The following is a 23,850-nucleotide window of genomic DNA, read 5'->3' as shown; positions in this document are numbered from 1 at the left end:
CATGTCTGAGTACAAAAGGTGACCAAACGCTCAGCCCATATGCCAGACCAATGCAGAACACAAGAGCGGGTCATGTTCAGCGTGTGAAGAGCTCATGATCATGAGGCTGACCAGCTCCTGATCAGACAGCCTTACCAAATCAGGAGCTGCGGGAGAAGCGTGCCTGCCTGGCCAGCAGACACACTCTCTTAACTGTAAATCAGCAGCCTCCTCTGATTGGCTGAAGAGTTTATAAAAGGGACAGCGCGCTAAAGCGCAGGGTCCCAGGTTCCACACAAGCCCTCGGATAGGACTGATCACCCTGTCCAGGAATCTGTGTCCCCATGGACGAATAGTCATACGAATAGTCATATGCATACGAATAGTCACACCCTGGCTATTATTTCACCGAACAGTGAGCTCCCCATCCGCACGTACATCGGAAAAAGCAATTGCTATCTCCTACCTGTCATCTTTAACTACTGCTTCACCACTGTCGTTTTGTTGTGTAACCACTGTTGGAATCTTACTGTAAGTAAACGTTAAGTTCAATTTTACTATCTTCCAACTGAGTCAGTGTCCCTTTCATCCCCGGCCTGTCCGCAAGGCGGGTTGGTCGTCCACCCGCCCCCCCGGTTCAACTGGTAAACCGCCTGGTGAGTGCTGCAGTTGCCAACACTGAGTAGGTGGTGAACTATCTGTATGAGTCTCTATGAGGGTCTTTTGTGTGGCAGGAGTAACAGCTGTTACTTTCTCTTTCTGCCTTTGGTTTAGCTGCCTGCTTGTCATGAGTGCTGTCTGTGTCAGTCAGCAGCTTTCCTAATGGCCTCTGCAAGCCAGGTTCTACAACACCCCTTGCTTGTCAATCATATCACATTGTTCTACATAAACCCAACTCCATTCTCCCATTCCTAGCACTTTCACCCATCTTGTATTGCAAATTCACAGCAGAATAACTCCTTTTAACAACCTTTACAATGATTAAATTACATATCCTGGTAGGTTTTATGAGACTTTTATAACCTGGCCACAGGATTTGGCCTGTGTTGTCCCTGCAAGCCTATGATCATTTTGCAGTCGTAGAAAGGTTAAATATGAAAGTTCAACAAAAGTTCCAAGCTGCAGCGTGTCAGGGGACTATCAGTTGAAGCTGTGCTCTGTCTCACTATCAGCTGAAGCTGTACTCCGTCTCACATGCTTCACATCCTCATTTTATTGCTTTCAGCTAAATGTGACCAATGTAGCATTTAACTTAGAAAGTGAGCTGCGGGTGGAAGAGGTGAGGCGAAACAGAGGCGGGGCTGCTAAATGTAATCACTAGAAAACTGCTGATTGTACTCGTCTGGGGCATAGTCAAGAGATAATTTTAGACCAAGGGCAGGAAGTAAGTAGGATGCTCACAAAAACCGAGCAGTAGGCACTGCTCACCCTTTTCATAAGCAAACTAAGAACTTTCATCACTTTCATAGTGCAGTGGCCCAACAGAATAAGATGCATCTAGTAACCAAAGGCCAGGTTTTCAGGATGGTTTGGCTCCCCTTAGTAGAGTGAGAGTGGCAAAAGAATTAATGTCCCTTTTAGGCACCAATTTCGCAAAAGAGCTCCATGCACTGAATGCTTATTTAGGTAGCTTAAAGAAAGCAGAGCTCTTTAGAAAAGTTTGGTCCAATTTTGTGAGTGCTAAACACTTGAAAATCTGGCCCTGTTTTCAAAGTCAGGCCCCACATATATAGAAGCAAATGTCTCAAAATGCAGCCAGCACATTACATTTTTAAATAAGGATCACTCTGCATATCAAAATCCTAGTAATAAAAGTACTAGGGTTAACGCTTATATGGATCAGCACTCTTTCTGAATAATTAATTAGATATAACAGCCTAAGAGGAGCAGTGTCACTGAAAGATGCAAGAGGCACACCACCCTTTTTTCTTTTCAGTTAATTTAATCTATTGAACACAAAATTCTTCCTTAAAAAAATCTCTGAACACACACCAAATATTTGCATCTTATATCTTAAAATAGTTTAATTGGGGCAAAGAAAACAGAAGATCACAGAAGTTAATGGATCTAGGCAAGAATCTGGCTCACAAAATTTATCTTACAAATTTCTGAAGGTCTCTGTCCTTACTAGGTAGTGACAGTTGTATTCCCTGTGCTAGAAGTGATATGCTCAGATGTTCAAAATGATAATGCCCTGTGTAATTGCCAATGTTCCTTATATTTAATACATCAAAAAGTGTATATAATGATTTTAAAACCAACCAGTGATCTCATCTACACTGACATAATTTCACTGAAGTCAACATAGTTTTCTATGCGTGTCTGAGAGTAAAATTCAGGCTAATTAAGCTTTGGTGCAATTAACTTTAGTGATCAGAGATTAGAATTTCTTGTATTTTATGTTCCAGATCTTATTGTCAGAGGCAGTTTGAAATCTCTAACATTTCCTCACCTCAGTAAGCTTTCCTGGAGCACTGCATACAGTCATTGATCATTTCCCTTGGTTTATTAAGAAATGTTACATATCCAAAATTAAATAAGAAGAGGATGCTTGAGCAATATATTTTTCTGTTCACCAGCTTTTAGGGCAACATTCAGCAGATGATACACTGATCACAGACATCACTAAGCTGCTTGTAGTAAGAGAGAAAATCCTAGGAAGGCTTCCTTCATTTTCAATGTATTGTATTTGTTGAAAAGAAATGCGAACAAACTTAGATTTAAACTTCATATTTAATGCATTTCTTAAAATCTTCTCCACTCTTGCTGAAATTACATCAAACTAGACAACTTTAAAACCTTGCCTCTGACAGAGAGAACTAGTCTTTGCTAGACCTTCTTAACTGAAGCATGCACAGCCTGAATAGATTTGTAACTGTAGCATACATTTTTAATGGCTCCACATGCTTTATAATCTCTTCCAGATTAACTAATTCCCCAAAATCTACAGATTATGACCATTAATTTTAGATGATTATTCTTAACAGAAATATTTGTGCTAATGGTACAATTAACTCACATAAACAAAACTATATCCAATCTTAGATAAACATGGAAAACAAATATTTAGTGGACTTATTAACAATGTTCCCATGCAAATGCAGGGTTGGCTAATGTTTTTACATAAACATCATTCTGTTGCATACTAATAAAGGCTATGGAGCAACTGTGAAAAAACAGCTAGAGTGAAGGTTATTTTTTTTTAAGATGGAAAATTCAAGGGTATTCCTATCTTGCTTTACATAGGTTTCCTGGTTGCGGTGTTTTGACACTGGATAGGAGTTGTGGTATGCTACTGGAGTGTAGTAATGAAAAATGCATTAGGTCTTACCACACAAGCTGTGTGTGGACTAATCTACACCAAAAGGTTAAGGAAATTACTTAGATTCCAGGTGACAGATATGTTCAGTGAATAGCCTCAAGAGCCTAAAGCCCGCAGAGTTAAGTTAAAACTGATGTATAATAGCTCAGTGCTGCATATTATTGTAGTAGTACTTAAACAAAATGTCATTAGGAAAAGATCAACATTGCTATAATTTATATCTGAGAACAACAAAGTGAAATCTGGAAACAGTTCATATTTAGAAGAGGTAGATCCAAGATGCAAAATACAAGGCCAGTGCTGGATTTTGAATCTTCAGGATTTTAGTCTCTTCTGAACCAGTTTTAGTGTAGGCCCATCTCTTTTCAAAAGCAGAACTTTGCCTCCTTGCTGCCTCACCACCTTTCTAAAGTCCTTTAAAAATCATTTTCCATGTGTGCAAGGCAGTTCAATGGCTCATTGGGTAAGCTATCCTACAAGTGTTTGAATTTACAAATCAAGGGGAATGTTATGTCATGTCTCCACAGCTAAAGAATCTATCTGACTGCCACAGAAGCAGAAGTTCTGTTGTATAGGTTGGTCTGACTGCATGCTGCAAAGTTATACCATTCACTGGAGATGGGATGAATATATTACTACCTGGATCTGCTAGCTGTTCTCCCCACCGCATTAAGGAGGCCCTAGAACTATAGTAGGAACTAAAGTGACCCTGTAGTCAGTACGTGTGTGTCATAATTCCTTATCTCAGAATGTACACAACCTAGTAGCTCACTCCACACTGATGTTAGACTGGGGTGGGCAAAATTCAGCCCCAGGCAGGTTCTGGCCTGCCAAGTTATTTGTCCGGACCACTGTGGGTCCCTCGGTACTGTCCAGTCTAGGTGCAGAGGACAGCCTGGGCCATGGCACATGCAGCCAATCCTGCTGCTATGAGGCATACAGCTGGGCTGGGGTGGCGCAGCAGCTAGACTTGTTTTGGCTCTCCTCTGTGCTCGGCCGGGATGGGGCCATGGGTGGGGAGCAGTGTTTAGGAGTGGGACGGGTGGGCGGGGCTGGAGCTGGGACTGTAGGGTGGTGACAGCATGGGGCTCTGGCCCCATGATCCCAGCCCCACCTGCCTGTCCTGCTTCTGGATGCTGTACCCCATCCACAACCCCATCCTGGCCAAGCATGGAGCAGAGCTGAGATCTGCTGCCCGCACACCCCTGCAACAGGCGCCAGTTGTGTGGGCAGAGGCATGCGAGAAGCAGATCAGGCTCTGCCCCAGGCCCCAGCCCCATGCTGTCAGCACCCTGCAGTCCTGGGGTCTCCATGCAGACTGACTGGGACCATGCAGGCAGGGTGTGCAGCCAGGCAGATGGGATGGAGACACTTAAGGAGTTTTGGTGAGCTGTTGTGCAGGGCTGGGGGGTGAGTGCTGACCCGGCCTGCAACAGTTTACCAAAACTCCCTATGTGGCCCATGAGCCCAAATAATTGCCCACTCCTGAATTAGACTCTAGTTCATATGAGGTACCTTGCTCTGGGACAAAGGCATAGGCAGTTTATTGAGGGCCTAGGTCAGGGGGGAGAGAAGATGATGCCTACCACTATAGACAGGTTGGAGGAAGAGAGGGATGGACACATGGATGTAGATGATGGAAAGGGAAGGCTTTTCTTTACAGGGTATTGCTGCTGCTGCCACTGTCATAGCAGCATCAACTCCACTTCAGTGGTAGCAGCCCCATGCCCAGGCTCCCTGTGAGATGGTGTCTTGTTTGCTCCCTCCCCACTCCTCGCATACATATTGGGCATGGGGCCACAAGGTTACCCAGGGTGGGAGTGGGGAACACCATTCCACTCCCTCCATTCTCTCCCCGCAGATACACGCTTAGTGAGGTGCGCTGTTCTCCTTGTCCTAGTTATGCTACTGCTCCGGGAATGCTCATTTGCGTAACATATCATGTAGTTCTTTAGGCATCTCTAGTGCTCAGAAATAAGTAAAATTGTGGAAAGCTATGAAATGTTAGCATTTTGACTTATAAAGCACAAAACCAGAGAGAGCATATGACACACTATCTGATTTGTGTAAAGCCATGTCTAATACTTGATGATTACTTTGACATTTGCTTGTTTTAAACCTAAAGCCTCTATATTTGGTGGGACTTGTTTGAACAAATCAAGGGGTGTTAAATGGACCAAAATACTGCTGAAAACCTTTAAAACTTTTTACCTAGATCATACAGTGGTTGCTGGCTCATAATGTTTTCTTGATGAGCACAACTTTGGTTTTCAATATCTTGGCAAGCTATGAGAAGCTTGTGAAAGAAGTTAGATAAACCAGTGCAGCCTAAAAAAGCTTGCTAAAAATGTAGCATTTTAAATGTCTGAATTCAGTTATAAACTGAGAGTCAGATTCTTGAATAAGTATGATTATTGTCAGGTGTAAAGGCATAATGGAAATAACCACATATAACATGAATACAAAACTTCAATTTATGCAATACACACAATCCTTATAATACTTTGAATCATTTCAAATGATTACAAAAATATATTTGTCCTCATCACTTCCATAAACATAAGAGAATACACAAGGAAAACAGTATGCTTGCTTAAAATTATGTAAAATGGGTGCAATGGAATGGAAAACTAGATTAAGGAGACCCATATTTTATATTATCATCTAGTTCTTCACTATCTTAACCCAGTGTAACCCTTAACATTAACACCTATCCACTAAGGCTGTATTGAAGTTAATGGAATTACACAGGCACAAAACCAGCATGGCAGAACAGAGAAGTAGGCTCTCAAGATGCCTGTACATGTGCTGCGGGGCTGCTCCAATGTGCTGTAATTACTGCATGTTGAAGCAAACTCTATTAATTGAGCATGTAGCTATTAATACAGCTCTCCAGCCAGCCTCCGCGTCTTGTGTATGCTTCTGCCTCTCCGTGTTTCAAAATGGTGGTGGGGCTGCTTGAACGAAAGCTTATTCAATGAACTTTAGTTCAAGTACCCCTACTGACATTTTGAAGTGTGGGGAGCTAATACATGAGACACTGTGGCGCTTTAATTAGACTGCTCTGAGAGCCAGTCTAATTAAAGTACCTGCCCCCTCCCCCTCTGAGCATGTGTAAAAGTGCCCTCAATGTTTAAAAAAATAGGACATTATTATATGTGGCAAATTTTTAAAAATAAAGAATGGGTTGATTCTCCATCACCTATAATTTGTGGAGTTATTCACAAAGTGAAAGTGCAAAGTGAACACAGAGTGTTATCAAATCATAACGATGGTATTATACACCCACTTAGCACTGGTGCAAGTTATTTCATGAAGTATAGAGAGTAAGTAAATCAGGTCCACATAGATGAAGAAGAAAGGGGTACTGTTGCTTGAAGAAAAACACTGTAGTAAAACTAACTGTTAACAGACATGAATTTGAAATGTCTGTGTAAGCATAATGGGTGGAGAGACATTATTCTTTGGCTGTTATAACAAAATATTGTGGTGCTGAAGGTAATAATAATAAAAATCAGAGACTAATTACTGTTCCCTTTTTCATCCTAAAGATCTGCACAATCTTTCAATATACATGGGGTTATATGCTGCAGAGATGATATGCATAATTAGGCTGGTTCACTCAAACATGGGTCAACCCACTTCACAGGGCCCTTAGAAAGTTTAAAAACCAGGTTGCTTCTATCAAGTTCTCCATTAATGTATTATGATTTATTTAAATTAAAAGCATGGTAAAAACCTGGACTACCTTTATCCTAGATTTATGTGACATTAAGAATTTGTATTTCATAGAATTTCATTTATAATATTTGCAGTTTTTTAAAGCCATTTAACATAATGCAAATTTTACTTAGTTTTTGTTGTACCCTGCTTTGATTCCAGCTCCATGCAAAGTTGAAAAGGCTGGTGGCTTCAGACTGGATTCCTGTCTCCTATTTGAGATTCTCCTGTGGCTCATGGTTCTACCCAGGGTGATTGCCTACATCCCAGTCCCTTACAGACCTCTGCTTCCTTACCTGCCTGCTCTTGATCCCCCTTACTAGATACCACTCTTGCTTCCTTGACATTGTCTGTTTCTGACTCTCTGGATTGTGACCCTCTAGGGTCAAGCCCTGACTGCCTACATCTCAGTCATACCCCCACCACTGGGATTGGAAAGTCAGACAGAAGCATCCTAAGAGGCTTGAGGGGCACTTCATCAGTTTAAAAACATATTTGTGTATATGTGCATGTGCACTTGCAGGTGCATTAAATGTTGCTTTTTGCTATAAAGACTTCACTCTTGCTCATAATACACCAAAAGACTTCTTCTACAGATAGATCAGGTATAAACACTGGCACAATCCAGAGTCCCCCTGTAGTCACAGGTTTCACACTTCACATGTAATGTAATGTTTTCCCCAACAATCCAGAGAGCAGAAATCACCAAAAAATATAATTTACGTAGAGGGCCTTTTCTGCAAGAAGTAGATTAAAAGATAGCGCAGTTTACATTTTCATCATGTAGCATCACTTACAGCCCTAAACAGTGTACTATGGAATTCAGTTACATTCTGTCTTGCATCTTTTTAACAAAGAACATGATCTTTAGTTTTCAACTCCTGAATTGTGAAATATATTTTTACCATTAGCAGGAAGATAGGTGAAAAGCTGGTACTGGCTTCTCTTTCGCTTTCCATTGCAGACATAGAAATTGACCTGAACAGGACTGGTTATCCTCTGATTTCGGAAAGGTGGGATCTCCACAACCAATGAATTCTATCAAAACAGACACATGAGAAAATCAGTACATAGCTATGACAGATTTACTGCACATTTATATGTGTGCATCAACATTTGCAAATTTCACTACTGAGCTCCCAAAGAGGAATATTGTCATGGCATACCCACTGATAGGAAAGCCTGTAGCTTAGATTTCCTTTTGTGATCTTTTTGGTTAGAGGTCCCTGCAGCTCGTTCTAAATTTGTTTTTCTTCACCCATGAGTTTGTTGCAGTCAGAAGCTTGAACACAGGATAAGCAAAGCTGTACCAAAGCTATGGGGTTTGTAAATATTAATTGCTCTGGCCTTATACTTCAGGGGTTATTTTCAGGGTGGTGAGACTCAGGTTGCACACTACTGGGTGATATTTGTTAGAAGAGGGTGGCTGAGAAAGCACTACATTCTAAATGTCTGTGCTGCTCTAATGTCCTAATACAGGTACCATGGGATGAACAGTTTGGCAAGGATGCCTACAACTATCTCAGGTGGACTGGCTTTCAAGGGATGAAATGCAGGGTTGGGATTTTAGCAAGGACTGGTAATGTGTCAGTGTACAAGTATAATTCTGACTGATAGTGGTGTATTGTTCCCAGTGCCAAAAACCTGGTATATGCCAAGGTACTCTACATTATGGACAACTTAAACATCTCTCCTTAGCACTCAACTAATTCTTTTCCTTTCCACATCAGTCATCTAGCTTTTTGTTTTCACCATCCTGAGCATGGCATTGCTAGGTCCTTCACTTGCTCCCCAGACAAAATATTTAAACCCATGTACCCGAAGTCAGTGTTTGGTTAGATTCTTGAAAAAAAAAAAGCCTGATTTTCAGCAGTATTCAGCATTTCTTTCATTTCCTATTCAGGGATGTCAAGGTGGATCTTAAGCCAAGATTTAACAGAAGAAAATGTAATAGCTTCAGGAATAAGTTCAAGGGAGGGACTTGCCTATATAAGGGCGAGCCCTGGAAGACAGCCTAGGGACATTTGTGTGAATTGCTAATGAAGGGAAAGACATGGCTCTTTTCATTGATGGAACTGGGAAGGTCAGACACAATAGTGTTCAAGCTGGCAGGAGCTGAGATTCGTGAAGGGCCTCAAATGTGAACACAAAAATGTTAACCTTGGTGCAATGAAATTGCCCCATTCCCTTCAAAAAAGGGCTTCCAACCTTGTCTATTTCAGGGGAAGAAGACTGTCTTTGAAAGCTCTCTGCAGGAAAAGAGTGCTAGAGAAATGTAGCATTTTTCTTTACTTTGAAGTTAAAATATTTAGGCATACTTACTGGCTTACACATTTCTTTGTCAGTTTTGGCTTCCATTTCCCACACATGGTGACCATCTAGGAGAAAAAAAAATATCTAGTTCTCTCCTTTAATTTTCCCTTCTTCAAACCTGTGCCCAGTGTTGGAAAGAAGTTACAAAAGTCTCTTTGGATAGTGGCAGGAAGAAAACATAGAAGATAGCTCTGTGGTTGAGTTGTTCATGCTCTGCCCAAGCAAGAAATCATATAAATAACTTGCTGGAAGCCAGGCAATCTCATTTAATTTGTTTATAAGGAAGGGAACATGGGTCAGTGGAGAAGGCACTGGGAAAATAGTAAACAGATTTCGATTGAAAACAATCCAGTACTAGCTTAGGGATACCATATCACCATTCTGTGCCTTTGTTTTCCTACCATTAAAAGGGAGGTATTGCTATTTACCTTCTTGTGTAAAGTGTTTTGAGTTCTTTTAATCTATAATAAATACAATGAGAGCTAAATAGAAATATTAAAAAGGAGCAGTGTTAGTTAGGAAAGATCTCAAATTATATTTGTCCTGGAATGTAAATGTTCCATCTTGAAATGTGCAGCTTAAATGAGTTGATTATATTTCTGCTGACTGGATCAAAAGGGAAAAGCAGTTTTGTGGGTTACATCACCACAATGAAGACAGTGGCAACTAAGGACCTAGCTCTAGTATGTCTGCGGTCCATACCATAGAACGATGGAGCTGCAACTGCTCCCGTTCTCTTAATTCAGCATGTTCAAATGAAATTAATTTTACACCATGAGTTTCTGGGGTTTTCTTTTGAGAAATAAATGGATTGACAAATGCCACTGACAATGAAACAAATGGCCAATGAAGGTTCTTTCTCCCCCAGGGTTTCAAAACTCAGCAGCAGGGAAATGAAAAAAAAAGATAAAATGTAAGGTTTTCATATTGTGAGCTTAGAGAAGCTAAAACATGTATAAGTAGCCACAGGCGCATAGCTGTCTGAGTTTCGCAGCAGGGACACTTGCGGTTTAAGGAGTCCCGCCATCCTCAGACGTCATTGGAGTGAATGGGAAAATTAAACTTGATGTCATCTCTTTTGTATATTTATTGTAGCATTGGGATATACAAATGCAAATATTAGTTATTTTGAACTTTACCACAGAGATGTTTGCATATTTAAAAAAAAAAGCCTCTGTGCAAGGTACCAGTGAATACACTTTTTCTTCTCTCTTCACTTTCATGGCCAGGATGGAGGTGACACATTTAGAACTGTCTGATTTATTAGAAATGCCTGTAAATAATATTTTTGTGTACAGCAGTCCTGCTGTGAAAGGAATGCTGGTGTGGAACTAGGTTTTGGTGATCATTTTTAAGTCTAAAATCATTTCTTTTTAACCAAGAGAAAGACAAACAATGTGAATATCAAAACTCTTCTACCATAACTAATTTGGCATTCTTCTCTGTAAGAAATAATTAATGTACACCCTTCATTTCTTTCTATGTTTTAAATCATACTACCAAGTAAAAATAAACTAGAAAAAGAATCTCTGCAATAGGTATTGCAGGAGTAGGGAGGGAGAAGAGTCAGTCGCACTAGTATTCAAAATCTCTCCAACAGTGTCTTTTAGAATTGCCAGAATTAAAGCTGACTGCTCGAGAGTCCTGAAGATCACTTCACAATTCATCCACCAGATACTTTTCCAAAATTGTTCATAAAAAATTCTGACCACAATCCCACCAGCTGGGACTCTTCTTTTCTCAAAAAAAGAAAAGAAATAATGTGAAACTAAAGTCCAAGTAAGCTTGATCCTGAAGCTATCACAAATTTCAAAGCACTACACATTTTTCAAAGTTATAGTCTGCTCAGGAACTTCTGCATTAGAGATGTTTTTTACCTAGAGAATTCCAGACCAGTAGTTAGTATGTGTTCAATTTGCCTTTGTAAATGGATTACCAGAACTTCAGGGGGGGGGTTTATGTTTAATTTCCACCTTGCAAGATGAATGACCTGATTCAGAATTACCTGCCAATATTTTTAGAAAATATAAGTGATTTTATCTATAAGCTAATCTTTCAATTACCTTAGGCAGCTCTTACCTTTATGAGCTTTTGACATTTTTATGATGACAAAGAGTGAGTTTGATCAGAAACTTTTTAAATGTTCTAATCTAAACTATTATGAAAAAAATAATCCAGAGCTGTGTTTAGTCTTTGGGTATCAACTAGAAGCTAATATGAGCAATAGTTTTTGCTCCAGTAAGAAAGCCTCTTGAGAATGTCCAGACCATTGCTGCTTAAATGAGGGGGGGAAGGGAACAGACGACTCATTAACAGTTAGTGACATTTCATTTAACAAAAACATAAGGAGGAGAAGTTGTTACGAAGCAGAGACAAAAAAAAAAGTAGACAATTCCTCATATTACGTCTGGTGAACCAAGAGGGAAATCTCAACGCCCACGGACTGGGACCAACTCCAGGAGGGAAACCTTAGACCACTACGTCAACCTCTTACAGTAAACATGTTTTGCAGGTTTATATAGTTCAGCTGAAATTAAAAAAAAAAAAAAACTAAAAAAAAAAGGGAATGGAACAATTTGTGGGGGCTCAAAGCATTGAGAAAATCTGCCTACGTTGGAGAAAAGTATTTTTCTTCTCGTGCCACATATGCCCAGAATCCTACCAAGTATGCGGGACACCATCCCTTGTCAGAATGTGCCTGAGGAGTGAGGGCCGATAAACCACAAAAGTTTCCATTGTAAGTCTGCCACATCTGCATTAGCCTGGTTGACTCAGAGCCCAAGGCAACTCCCTGCCTGGCAAAGAGCCAACAAAAGTACACCAGAGCAATTTATACCTTTCCAAAATGCAAATAATTCAAATTACAGACATAACACAAAGCTGAAGCAGACACATTTTAGGCATTCCCGTTAAAGTTTACTCTCTGAAATTACCGTACCCAAATGGGCAGTTGTTATATGAGTGAGAGAGAGAGAGAGAGAGAGAGGAAAGGAGAAAGGGAGAGAGAGGGAGGGAGGAAGGGAAAGAAAACATTCCCAAGGGATAGTTGATTTTTTTTATTTGCTTTTACAAAATAATAATAATAATAATAAATCCCCTCTCCAGATCAAGTGCTTGACATCAGTCAGAGTGTTTACTAACATTTTCTTCTGGTATATTGAAAAAACAGATTTATGTTGCACCCCTCTCTGAAGCTGACATTTTGCTTTTCTTTCTAATTAGGGAAGAAGTACATCAGGTTTTTATTTTTTATTTTGTTTTGATTCTGTTTTGCTTCTGTTGCTTCAATATAGAACATAAGGGGAGAATCCCATTGAAATCACTGGGGTTGAAATCCTTGCTCTATTGAAATCAGTGTGAGGTTTGCCACTGATTCCAGTGGGGCCAGGATTTCACCCTGGGATGTTATAAGGGAGAGGTCTGCCTATACTCAGTGTTGTGTTTGTTTTCAGTGACAGGTGATGATCAGTGTTGTTTTCAACAGAGACAGGATTTTGTCAGGAAGTCTGACATTTAAAGATTGATAACTGGGATGTCCCCTTATTCACAGCATTTTTTATTCTGAGTGCAATTTGTCAGGTTCTGCTTTATCATTTTTTCAGTCCAAAATGTTAAACACCTGGAGTTAGTAAGGATGAAAAAAGCACACACCTATTTCATCAGTATGGGTGGATTTTGAACTTTTCAAAATATAAAAACACATTTCTAAAACAGAACAGCTTAACGGTGAATGGGTCTTTGTAGTTCACTCTTATCAAATGCTCACGGCAGAGTTAAAGGAAACTGTGCTCAAGTCCAGAAGTAAAAATATTCTAATTCATTAGGGAATTCCCTGCAGTATGAGTCACAGAAACGGCTTCCCCACCACACCCAACTACAGAGATTTCCACATGAAAAAGGCACTGTAGGCCTGTTTTAACACAGAAGCAGCATTGAGAAATACTTGCATAAACGCAAGTTATTCGCATATATTATTGTGGATTGTTAAGCTTGATTTTTTTTTCTTCTTAAGGATGTAGGAAACAGATTAGAGACAGGTATCCAGGTAAAAGATTTTTCCAACTTTTCTCTGAGCCTAATCTGCACAAAACGAACTGTTCCACAAAGGAAACTTTACCATACCTTTTGCTCTCCTGTGAAATATGAATTTTCATTTCTACCTAGGAGAACTTTTACAATCTTTACAATCTCCTATGCCAATGAAGGGTGCCTGTGCCTGAAAGCTTGCAAATAAAGAATTTTTTTTGCAAATATCTAGTTGGTTTAATAAAAGATATCACCTCTGCCATGAGTTTTGATTCCTTTTATCTTAGAGGATTTTCAAATAAATGTTCCTGTCTTCTGACCTGGTGGTGTGTGTGAGGACTTACTTTTTAGAGGTTTCTAGGATTGCATTTCCACACATCAAAGAAGTATCGCTGAGTAGCCTACAGGTTTATGCAACTCAAACTGGTAGCTTAGCTTGCATTACAGTTTTACAAGTACACAAAAATTAAAAGGAAGAACAAGGTAAAAAAATCAAAAAAGAACTAAGACCCAGAAAGTCAACAGCTGTTCCTGGCAATCACTTAAATCTCACTTCTGTGAAACAGATGTGATAGGAGAGTTTAATTAATTTGCTTTCTTTAAATAGGTTAAAAATACTCCAACTTCCTCAACAGGTACATTATAACTCAAAGACACAAAGATGAGCAGGTATTATTTAGGACTTCACTACTAACATATCTTGGACATGTTGCCCTCTTCCAGTTTGGCCTGAGACAGAATTTGGCTGAACTGGTAAACTGGGCCATATATTAATGTTAATGTTTTCAAACAAAAGTGCAGCACACATTTTTCAAAAGGAACCCCTTATTTGATTAACTTGTTGCAAGATATTTCCAAATAGCGAAGTCTGAAAATCACAGTTTATCTTAAAATATAGGAGATTCAGAGCAGCATATGCACAATGAGGGAACAAACTGAGACAGTTTTCTGAGTAACTGGGTTACTAAGTCAAGTAAGCTAACATGCATTCAAAGTCTTCAGCGATATAGAATTCACATGTTTTAGATTTATGTTCTAATTCTTTATTCCTTAAGAAGTATGTTTATGTCACTACTTTGACAGAGAGATGATGGATCTGTGATTATGTCCTTAAGGAAAGGATTGGTTTGTTTTCAGGAGGAAGGAATGGATTCAGACCTGCAGTCATTCAGCCTCTTGTTGAGATACCATCAGTTTTCACATTCTAAGCAGGTTGGGCCAGGTCTGCACTTGGGCAGGAAATCTCTCAAGAAAACAAGTGATTCAGAAGACAGTACTCTTTGCTCCAACTCAGTACTGAAAAAATGTATAACTGGCCACAGAACTCTTCTCTGATTCCTCAGGTGAACAGAATTATTCCGTTATACATAAATGAATGCTAATCAGCTCAATAACTTGTGGCTGAAGTTGATCCCTTTACACGGATTGTGTATCAGTTTAAATTTTTAAAGAGCTTTATAGTGGGATGTGCTCTAGCGAATGTGAAAGAATAGTATCGACAACATTGGCTAAGTAATTTGTCTCTAGATGAGTCAAAGGGAGGGGGGTGAGTTATTTAGAACTGCACAGGAGCTCAGAACAAATATTTGCAGCCTATATAGTCAGGACCTTTTTTGTCAACATATTCAATAGTACCTGATCTAATTTAGGTTAATGGTCTGGATCTCCACTAGGAGGGGCTGAATGGCAAGGTTAGCAAATGGAACTCCTGGCATCTATGTAAATCAAATAATGTAGGATTTGCTTGGAGACAGATGAGCATGGCTCCACCCCCACCTTGCAAACTATTCTTCTCCTGACCCTAGCAGCACCTCCCACCCAGGTCCACCTCAAACTACCTGTCTCCTTTGTTTTTTGGTAGTTCCTGTTCCTGCAACAGGCTTGCACTCTGCTCTAATGCCTCATTGGCTGACTTTGCCTCCCTCTGCTACCCAACTTGCCCACTCAGCTGTTGAAGCTGAGTTTCCATTACATGCTTAGTGTCCGGCCTTCCTTGTAACCATTCTGATTCCCTTTTCTGATCATTTTGTCTGCCCATTTGCTCTTCTCACTCCTTTTGTCAAAGGACACTCAGGCATATGATTCCCACTCTCCTGTTTTCCCTCCTTTCTTCCACAGAAAATGCCAGGCAGCTATTCTGTCCTATTGCCTTTTTTTTTTTAAATCCCCTAAAAGGATTCCTACAGTCATTTAGCTTCTCAGGCTAAATATTCCATTGCTTCTTCTCAATTGAAACTCTCCCAACCTGTTGTCACCTTCCAGAAGAATGGCTTTGTTCGGGGCAAAGAAAGAAAGGGTTTTTTTTTTAATAAGTATCTGCACTTTTGGATGCTAAATTCAACTCTAGCCCTAGAAGTTTGTACATACTTGGCTTATAATTATTTTTATAATGCTGAAACTAGGCTTCAGGGGTGGGATTGGTCTTATTCAAACTTTTGCAATGCAGATGCAGAGTATGTGTATGTTCTTCCTCCTACATATTTTCACAGCTTTGAACTGAGTTTTATACAACCATGTCTTTATGTCTATCTGTAACATAAATGCTGGTATACTTTTTGCTTTCAAAATGCTGTTCAAATTTAATTGAAAACCATAAGAAACAGTGTCAAAACCTTGTAATAAAAATCAGATAAGAACCTACACTTTATATGTGCTGTGGAGTATCCAGGTACCCACCTGTAAACTCAGGCTCCATTAAGATTTCTTAAGCTAGCTAAGGAAAAATTGAGATGCCCCTGGATCACAACCTGTGGTAGAAAGTATTGAGTGCAAAGCATTTTGCACTGCCTATAGGACAAATCTAATTTTATTACATGATTTCTAGAAAACTATTTGATTATTTTGATTTGAATAAACTTTTTCAAGGCTTGTGTATTTTATGGCTCTGATAATTAAAATGAAGTTCTGAAATCTGATGGTAAATATGGAATTTTAGATTTATTATCTCTCAGTGGCTTGGGGACAGTGTTTTTCAGGAGTATGTGGCACACTACTCAAGGGAATGTGAGAGGAAAGCAGAAGAAAGGAAAAAAGGGGAAATATAAATAGAGGAAATGGAAGAAAAAGAAAAAAAACTACTCTACAATATTTTGTAGGTCAGAAGTTGGCAGTGTTTTCTGGTGCCAGGCTAGAATGACCCAATTTAGGTTTAATGTAAGCTGGCACTTGGACCCAGCTGCCACTTCTCCCTACCGCCCATCCGTGGTGCAGTGTGGGTGAAGCTCCTGATACCAAGACCCCTTCCACTGAACACTGCCAAACTCCACAGGCCAGATGTTGCCAATCCCTTCTCTTAGATTACTGGAGAGGTTACAGTGTAGTTGTAGTAACATAAATTCTTACTTTAAAAAAATCCATAACAAAGGGGTACACAGCAATATTGTGAGCTACTACTCTAGGAAGAACAGCTTATGTATAAGACTGTACCTTTTTCCCTGAACTATAACTCTTGCAGGCTGTTTCTGGGATATGAACTTCAAGCCAGTACATTCCTTCCTACATAGCATCAACAGCAATAATGACTCTTCATACTAATTGTGTCTTCATTCATATCTGTGCAACTCCTCTGTCTTTAACTTTGCCCTCCCCTGTAATCTCTAAGGGGTTGTCCAGGTATAACCAATTGACTTTCCAATTGAAGCCATGTGAAACAGTTTTGACCCATTTCCCTTGGTTAATCTAGAATCTCAACTTGTCTCTCAAACTCTTCTAATGCAGGTGTTGTAGTTATTTTAAACTTACCACCACCAAAATTGACTCCCAAACTTTCCTTCTAAGAATGATTTATTTCCTTCACTCCATCACGCCTGACAGCATCACCATGAGCTCCTGAGCATTCAGGCCTCCCACTTGGGAGTTGTCTATGGGTGCATCCACATATGCAGGCACGTGCACTCACACCAGCTCATATAGGAGGGGGACAAATTTGTGCTGGAGATTTTTGCCTCAACACACACACCTGGACATGCACTTTGGAGTGGGGCAAGTTGTGCCACTTGGGGTAAAATAACCCTGCCTAGTTCCTCCTGGATCTGCAGCCAGAAGGAGCTAGACCCTGGGGCAGTGCTGGCCTCTGCAGTATAAAAACCTGCCCTGTGCTGGCCCCAGCAATATAAAAACCTGTCCTGTTGAGTAGCTCAGGGCTACTTGCCCTCAGGAGCTTCTGAGGTCCAGCCAGTTGGTATCTGGGGACACTACCCTTTATGCCAATTGGACTGCTGAAGCAGCCCTAACCTGGAGTGGCTCCTGTACCCTCTACCCACTGCAGTAGTTTGGTAGTGGGGGCTGCTGCCTGGCTGTGACCTGCTGCCACCTGCAACAGCATCTGCCCACTTGGACCTGTGGCCCCATGCCTTTGTCCCTGCCAGACCTGGATGGGGTGCCCCCGCTCTGCCATCTGGGCAGCTATCACCCAGAAGATGTGCTCCTTGCGGTGGCCTGCTTTGAACTGTCAAAGCATGTCCTCTAGGCCCCAAATGGCCAAGAGGTCAGCCACCTCATATGCCTTCCAGTTGGGTCCCCAGTGCTGGCCCTGGACAGGATCCTCTGCCTGGGTCTCGCCACTTACCTTACCAGCAGAGATCCTGGTGTTCCCTGTTTAAAAATTGCATGGCATGACATGCGGTCCTGGCGAGTGGCACTGGACCCTGGGTGGCAGCCCAAGTGGCCTAGCCAGGCTGCGTGATGTGGCACAGGCAATGCTGGGTGCCAGGTGGCCGGGGCTGAGCTGCACTTCCCCATGCTGCAGGGGGCGGGGGCTGTGCCAGGAGGGCCCCAAGCACCCTGATGGCCACTGCTGCTGTGGGGAGTGGGGGGACTGTGGACCATGCAGGGGGCAGGCGGGGGACCCACCCCACCCGAGCAGCCCCCTGCACCTACAGTCTCCCGCACCCACACAGCCCCAGTTCTCCAGTCCCTCCCACCCCCAGTCCCTTACTTACCTGCGACAGAGTGTGGTCCTATCACGCTGCAGTCTGCACTGATCCAGCTTGCCCCACATGTGGAAGCAGCGTGCTTCAGCACCAGGGCAAGGGACAGTCATAGAGATGCTCTGGCTGGCTACCAGAGTGTCTCTTTGAAGGACCCCAGCCTCTGGTTGCCTCAGAACATGGTCCTGGACTGTGCGCTGCCCTGCTTTTTTTCTGGGTAGGTTTTTTTATTTTTTGATACCTGGATTTCCAAATATGCAGCACGGAGAACTTTTTTTTGGTCCCAGTGTGCCTCTTGCCACATCTCAAACTGCTTTGAGACACGGCAAGAGACACGTGCAGGCTCATCTGGACTTGCCCTATGACTCCTCTTTTGGTTTGCACAGCCAAGATGGATCAAAACCATGCCAGTTCTTCCTTCATATTATTTTTATTGTAACTAACATGGCCAAATCTCACATCTTCTCCTATCTTAACCATTCATTTTCTTCTCTGGTCTTGCTGACACCCACCATCATCACTTTCTGATCTAGTATAAATAGTAAGTGCATCTCCTTTCCATGGTCAGTGTAAATTTTTTTCTGACTTCCTAGTCCTCCAATTCTTTTATCTCCATAGAATGGCTTGCTCCCTTTATTCTCACAACATCAAACTCAAACCCTTCATCTCCTATTCCTATCTGCCCTTGTGTCTTCTGTTGCCCCACAAATAACACATTTTGGCAAACAATATGTTCTTCTACACTGCTCTTTACATCTGGAATTACCTTCTTGAACCGATAAGGCCACTATTCCTCTTATTCAAGACTCTCTTCTTCTACCATGATATCCACAACAAATTAACCAAGCAAGAATGGTCAGATGGTAGGAAACCACTGATATCTATTTATAAGAAGATGTGCATAATCTCTACAAAAATACCTTATTTTCTCACATACTGTGCACTGCCAGATAAGACACACACCTTGTTTTTACGAACACAGGACAAAGAAAAAAGATTTTTCCAGAGTTGTGCCCACATACAGTGGGGACAGAGCCTAACTTCAGCTGACTCCCCCTCCCTTTTCCTGCTCAGGCAAAATCTACATTTTTAACCCTTTCACAGCTTAATTGTCAGAAACACTTGGCTGTTCAGGCAAAAGCTACCACTATAGCTAATGATGATGAAGATGGGACACAGTAGGTAGAGCTAAGATTTTGAAAAGTGTTAAAAATAGACTGAAGGGTTGTAAAATAGAAGAAGAGAGACCAGAAATAGCTAACAGACAGCAAAATTGGGGGGAAAAGAGAGTTTGCTTAATAACTAGCAGGAATCAAGAAGATTCTAATGAGTCATGAAGTCAATTGACTTCCTCAGCCTGCTTGAGTAGAAATGCCACTGCTGCTATTCCAGGCAGAATGCTTCCCTGCTCTTTAAGACATGCACCTCAATTTTGGAAGTCTAACGATTGGGGTAAAGGTGCCTGCAGAATGCAAGCTAATACAATATTTTCCCTTTCCACCCTTATTAGGCCATAAACTCTTTGGGCAGAGATTGTGAATTCTTAGGCATTTGGATAGTGTCTGGTGTCTGCTGTGGGCCATATTGGAATACAAATGAATAGTACTAGTAGCAGAGCAATGAAGTCGTGTTTTCATTTAGACTACAAATGCACCACAGATAGCAGATTCATGCAAAAAGTGTGTTTTTGACATAGCCTTTTTTCAGAGACATAACACCAGATGTAACCTAAATTTTACAAGAATGCTCAAGCAACTGTTTGATATTTGGACACCTGTGGTGTCTGGGCTTCCTTAAAAATAGTCCTTGTCCACAGTAAATACCTGTACTTGATCAAAGGTATGTAACGACTAGCATTCTTAAATGTGACAGAAACACCCTTGATGAGGCTTAGTGATGATACCCTTGTGTGTATGGCTGCTGTCCTATAGTATCTTTTCCATTTCCAAGGCTAAAGTCAGGAAAATCTGAAACGTGCTGACATTTCCTATGAGCTACGTCATTGCTACCACATGTCTGTGAAAGGATTCTACTATCTAATGACCCCACCATTTCATGATGCTACTCACCCAAGGATATCTGTTTCTGGTCAATGGCCAAAAACCCCTTAGGCTACCAAAGCATTTCTAAGAATGAGGTATAAATGACCTTCACATGAACTTTGTTCCCAACTGATGCCTTTCTAGTCCACCTAGTTTGCAGAAACTTTTAGTCTCACTACACTAATCAGTCTATAAACTCAATACTAAACAGAATGTGTGTCCTAAACTTTGATAAACAAACAGATATAGACAAAATTATATTGTATTTACCCATCTGGGGGGGGGAAGTCTGTCACTTGCTTATTTATTACGTGAGCTATAGTTTGATTACCAGTGTGAAACATGACTCTCTTTGGCTAGTTGCCCCCAAACTGTGACTGCTACTGGCAATGGAAAGAGCAATGGAAAGATCTCTGAAAATGTAAGATCTTTTACCAAATGGACCACTGCCAAGACTCAGGTCACCAGTCTCCCCCATCACATCACATCTCATCAAAACAGATTCTTAAGCTAGAGTTTTCCAATGCACCAGAGTAAAATGAAAAACCTACATACTTTCCCCAAATGGTCACATTCAAAGGCTACTGAAGTATTTCAGGAACATGCCACTTTTCACATCTTTTCTAAAATAGGGGGCCTTACATAACAATATTGCATTTGAAAGCCTGCTATAAGAACTCTTCAAAAATTCTTTGAGCAATATGCAGAAAGCAGAGCTGAGATTCCCCAACAATGCTATATGACTTTAGAAAGAAGTTCTGCCTTGCAGCAGCAATCTGATTTTATTTTTACAGGAGCTAATGAAAATAGGAAAACTTAATTGCAGAATGTTTGTTTAGATGTTTAAATGAACTCACCTTGCCTCTGTTTCCTCTTATTTTGCATTTGCTTTCTGTGAACATTTGGTTGATCATGCTTTACTAAAGCGAATGTTCACAGAAGGTTATGTTTAAGTTTGCCTATTGCAATACATGCTGACAGCTAATTTAAAATGTTCTTTTTCTAAGTATGCACATGAGGGACCTGGTTCTTCTTTTCTAGCCATCTTAAGTTTGCTGTATGGCATCTCAGTGATAAGATTTTAAGAGCTACTTTATCCATTCAGGAAAAGAATCAATAGCAACAAGTATTTCAAATAGCAACTTACATAATAAAATTTTCCCAAACCTAAATAGTTTAATGGAATGACTACTAAATCTGATCTGTTAAAGACATTCCACAAGTAAAAGAGAGAAATTAATTGAATTATTTGTTACACATTCACTTTTCTGCATTCTTTGACAACTTTGCTGTGAATTGGAAGTCTGTGTAATTATCAACAATTTCAAGACCAGTGAAGTCCATAAGACTGAAGTAATCTAGATATACACTATACAGTATTACCATCTTGTGAAAATTAGGTCTCCTCTATACATTACAGGTACTGAGCAATTACCTGGTTAATTGAACAATTACCTGGAGACCAGCTACATGTGCAAATTACTTATCACACCATAAAAAACTCCAAACAGGTATAAAGTTAGACCCTGAAATTCTGTATTAACTTTATAGCTGGTTGTTACTGAGCTTTAACTTGCATGTGTTGTAGGGTCTCCACTGCAGCTGGGTGCCTCATCAGCTGATGGGGCACCCAGCTGCAGGGCTGCACCATGTCTAGCGCAAAATCCCTAAACCCTAGGGATTGCAGCAGCTGTAATGCCTAGGGTCCAGGGTTTTCATACAACCCTGAGCCCTAAGGATCATGGCAACTGTAATCCCCAGGGTCTGGGGTGGTTTCATGTATCCTCGAGCTCTAAGGAGCACAGATATTGCAATCTCTAGGGATGATGGCTGCATGAAACCCCCAGATCATGGTTGCTGTGATCCCTAGGGCTCAGGGGTGCAGGAAACCACCAGGGCTGAAGGATTGTTACAGGGCCAATCCCCTCACCCAAAAACCCCTGGGGCTGGAGGATCACCACAGGGGCGATCCTCTGACTTTGGGAGTGCATGGGGCACACTCAGGTCACCAGTCTCTCCTATCACATCAAATCTCATCAAAACAGACTCTAAAGCTAGAGCTTTCAAATGCAACAGAGTAAAACTGGATGTGCGTGGAGCTCCCAGTTGTGGGTCTTGCTTCTTGCTGGTGCGGGGAGGAACCCAGGATCAGGGGTTCCCGTACATGGCAGGAGTCACAATTATGTGAATCATGTATTAGATCCCATCATGCTTTTACCTGCACATGTACAAGAGGCCTTAGTAATATCCATGAAAAAGTGTCATAAATGCTGGGAGAGTGACATTTCTCATGGAGAAGCTTAAGTGCATGTCTTTGTCCATGAAGACATGCCCCTCAAACTCAAAGAGAAAGCAGAATTTCAGATAGACCTTGTTTATTGGAGAAATTAACTGCAACTAATCTGCAGTATTTGGGGCACAACATTAATTTTTCCTGCCTTAAAAAAAAAAGAACAAAAAACCCCAATATTAAATACCCATGTATTCCCACAAAGAGCAGTCTGGCATTACAACTTAAAAGTCTGGAGAAATACTTGCCAGTAATTAACATTTCAGTCAATTTTATGGTCTATCCCTTGGGCTCTGTCTATACTGTACAATGCAGTGCAGCACTGATGCCTGAGGTAGCTGTAACCAGCTAGCTTTGATAGAAGAATCTGTCTAACAGTACAGTAGTAACACAAAGCATGAACTAAATGAAAGACTAAAGGGAGTTCTGTGTTACCATGACTATAGATTGCTTCCAGTACTCAAGGTCCATGAGCTAGCTGCTAACTCAAGTTTCTCAACACTGCATTGCACTTTTCAGGGTAGACATACCCTTACTCCTTGCTGTTCTTTGGTGCTATGGATCTAGACTATGTTTCTGAGTGGAGTATTTATTAATTGTTTATCCTATGAAAATGTGAGAATCATTCTAAAGAGAAGCTGTTGTTTTTCTGCCATACCCAACTGTGTGGATCATTATGCATAAAGATTAGGCCTGTGCAAAGCCACTAGTATTTGCTTTGGATTCAGCAGATTTGTGGGACAGTGATTTGATTTGGTGATTCAAATCACTGTCCTGAATCGCTTTGGCCGAATCTGATTCAGAGATTCAGCCGCCACTGAATTGGCCGAATCTCCAAATTAAACAGGCCCCATCCCCTGCCCGCTCTCCCAGACCCATCAATGGCTGTCCCCCCTGGCCCCAGCATCCTGGCACCTTAAAAAAAAAAAAAAAAGCCCTGAACTCAGCAGCTCCTGTCATGTGGGGGGTGCTGCCCCCACTGCCCCACGCTTCATGAGGGGCTCTGCCACAAGCTCCCAGAGGCCCCAACAGCTGCTGCAGCAGCTGGTGAGTGCAGGGCTTTATTTTTTTTAAAGAACCGGGAGCTGGGGCCAGGCAGGGAAACTATCAACAGGGCTGGGAGAGTGGGCAGGGGATGGAGACTCATAGTTTCATAGTTTCACAGTAGCTAGGGTCAGGAGGGACCTGAACAGATCATCTAGCCTGACCCCCTGCCACAGGCAGAAATGA

The 23,850-nt window shown here is 41.2% G+C and overlaps 1 protein-coding gene across 2 annotated transcripts in view; it reads right to left on the bottom strand.

Moving 5' to 3' along the window:
- Nucleotides 1-16,150, bottom strand: part of LOC102368918 (nuclear factor of activated T-cells, cytoplasmic 1-like) — a 71,402-nt gene extending 55,252 nt beyond the window's left edge. Inside the window, exons 1-2 of one of the 2 annotated variants that reach the window (XM_025194467.1) lie at nucleotides 9,344-16,150; nucleotides 7,927-8,059 (exon numbers count right to left, since the gene is read on the bottom strand). In XM_025194467.1, coding sequence (XP_025050252.1) covers nucleotides 7,927-8,059; nucleotides 9,344-9,379 — 169 coding nt within the window. In that variant the 5' untranslated portion in view covers nucleotides 9,380-16,150. The remainder of the gene's footprint in view (nucleotides 1-7,926; nucleotides 8,060-9,343) is intronic. The other variant, XM_006037986.3, reaches the window with a different exon arrangement.
- Nucleotides 16,151-23,850: the final 7,700 nt, after the last annotated feature.

Source organism: Alligator sinensis, unplaced genomic scaffold, assembly GCF_000455745.1.
Source record: "Alligator sinensis unplaced genomic scaffold, ASM45574v1 scaffold252_1, whole genome shotgun sequence".
In the NCBI taxonomy this organism is placed as follows: domain Eukaryota; kingdom Metazoa; phylum Chordata; order Crocodylia; family Alligatoridae; genus Alligator; species Alligator sinensis.
The sequence above is the reverse complement of the archived record's forward strand: the minus strand, read 5'-3'. Positions and strand labels throughout refer to the sequence as shown.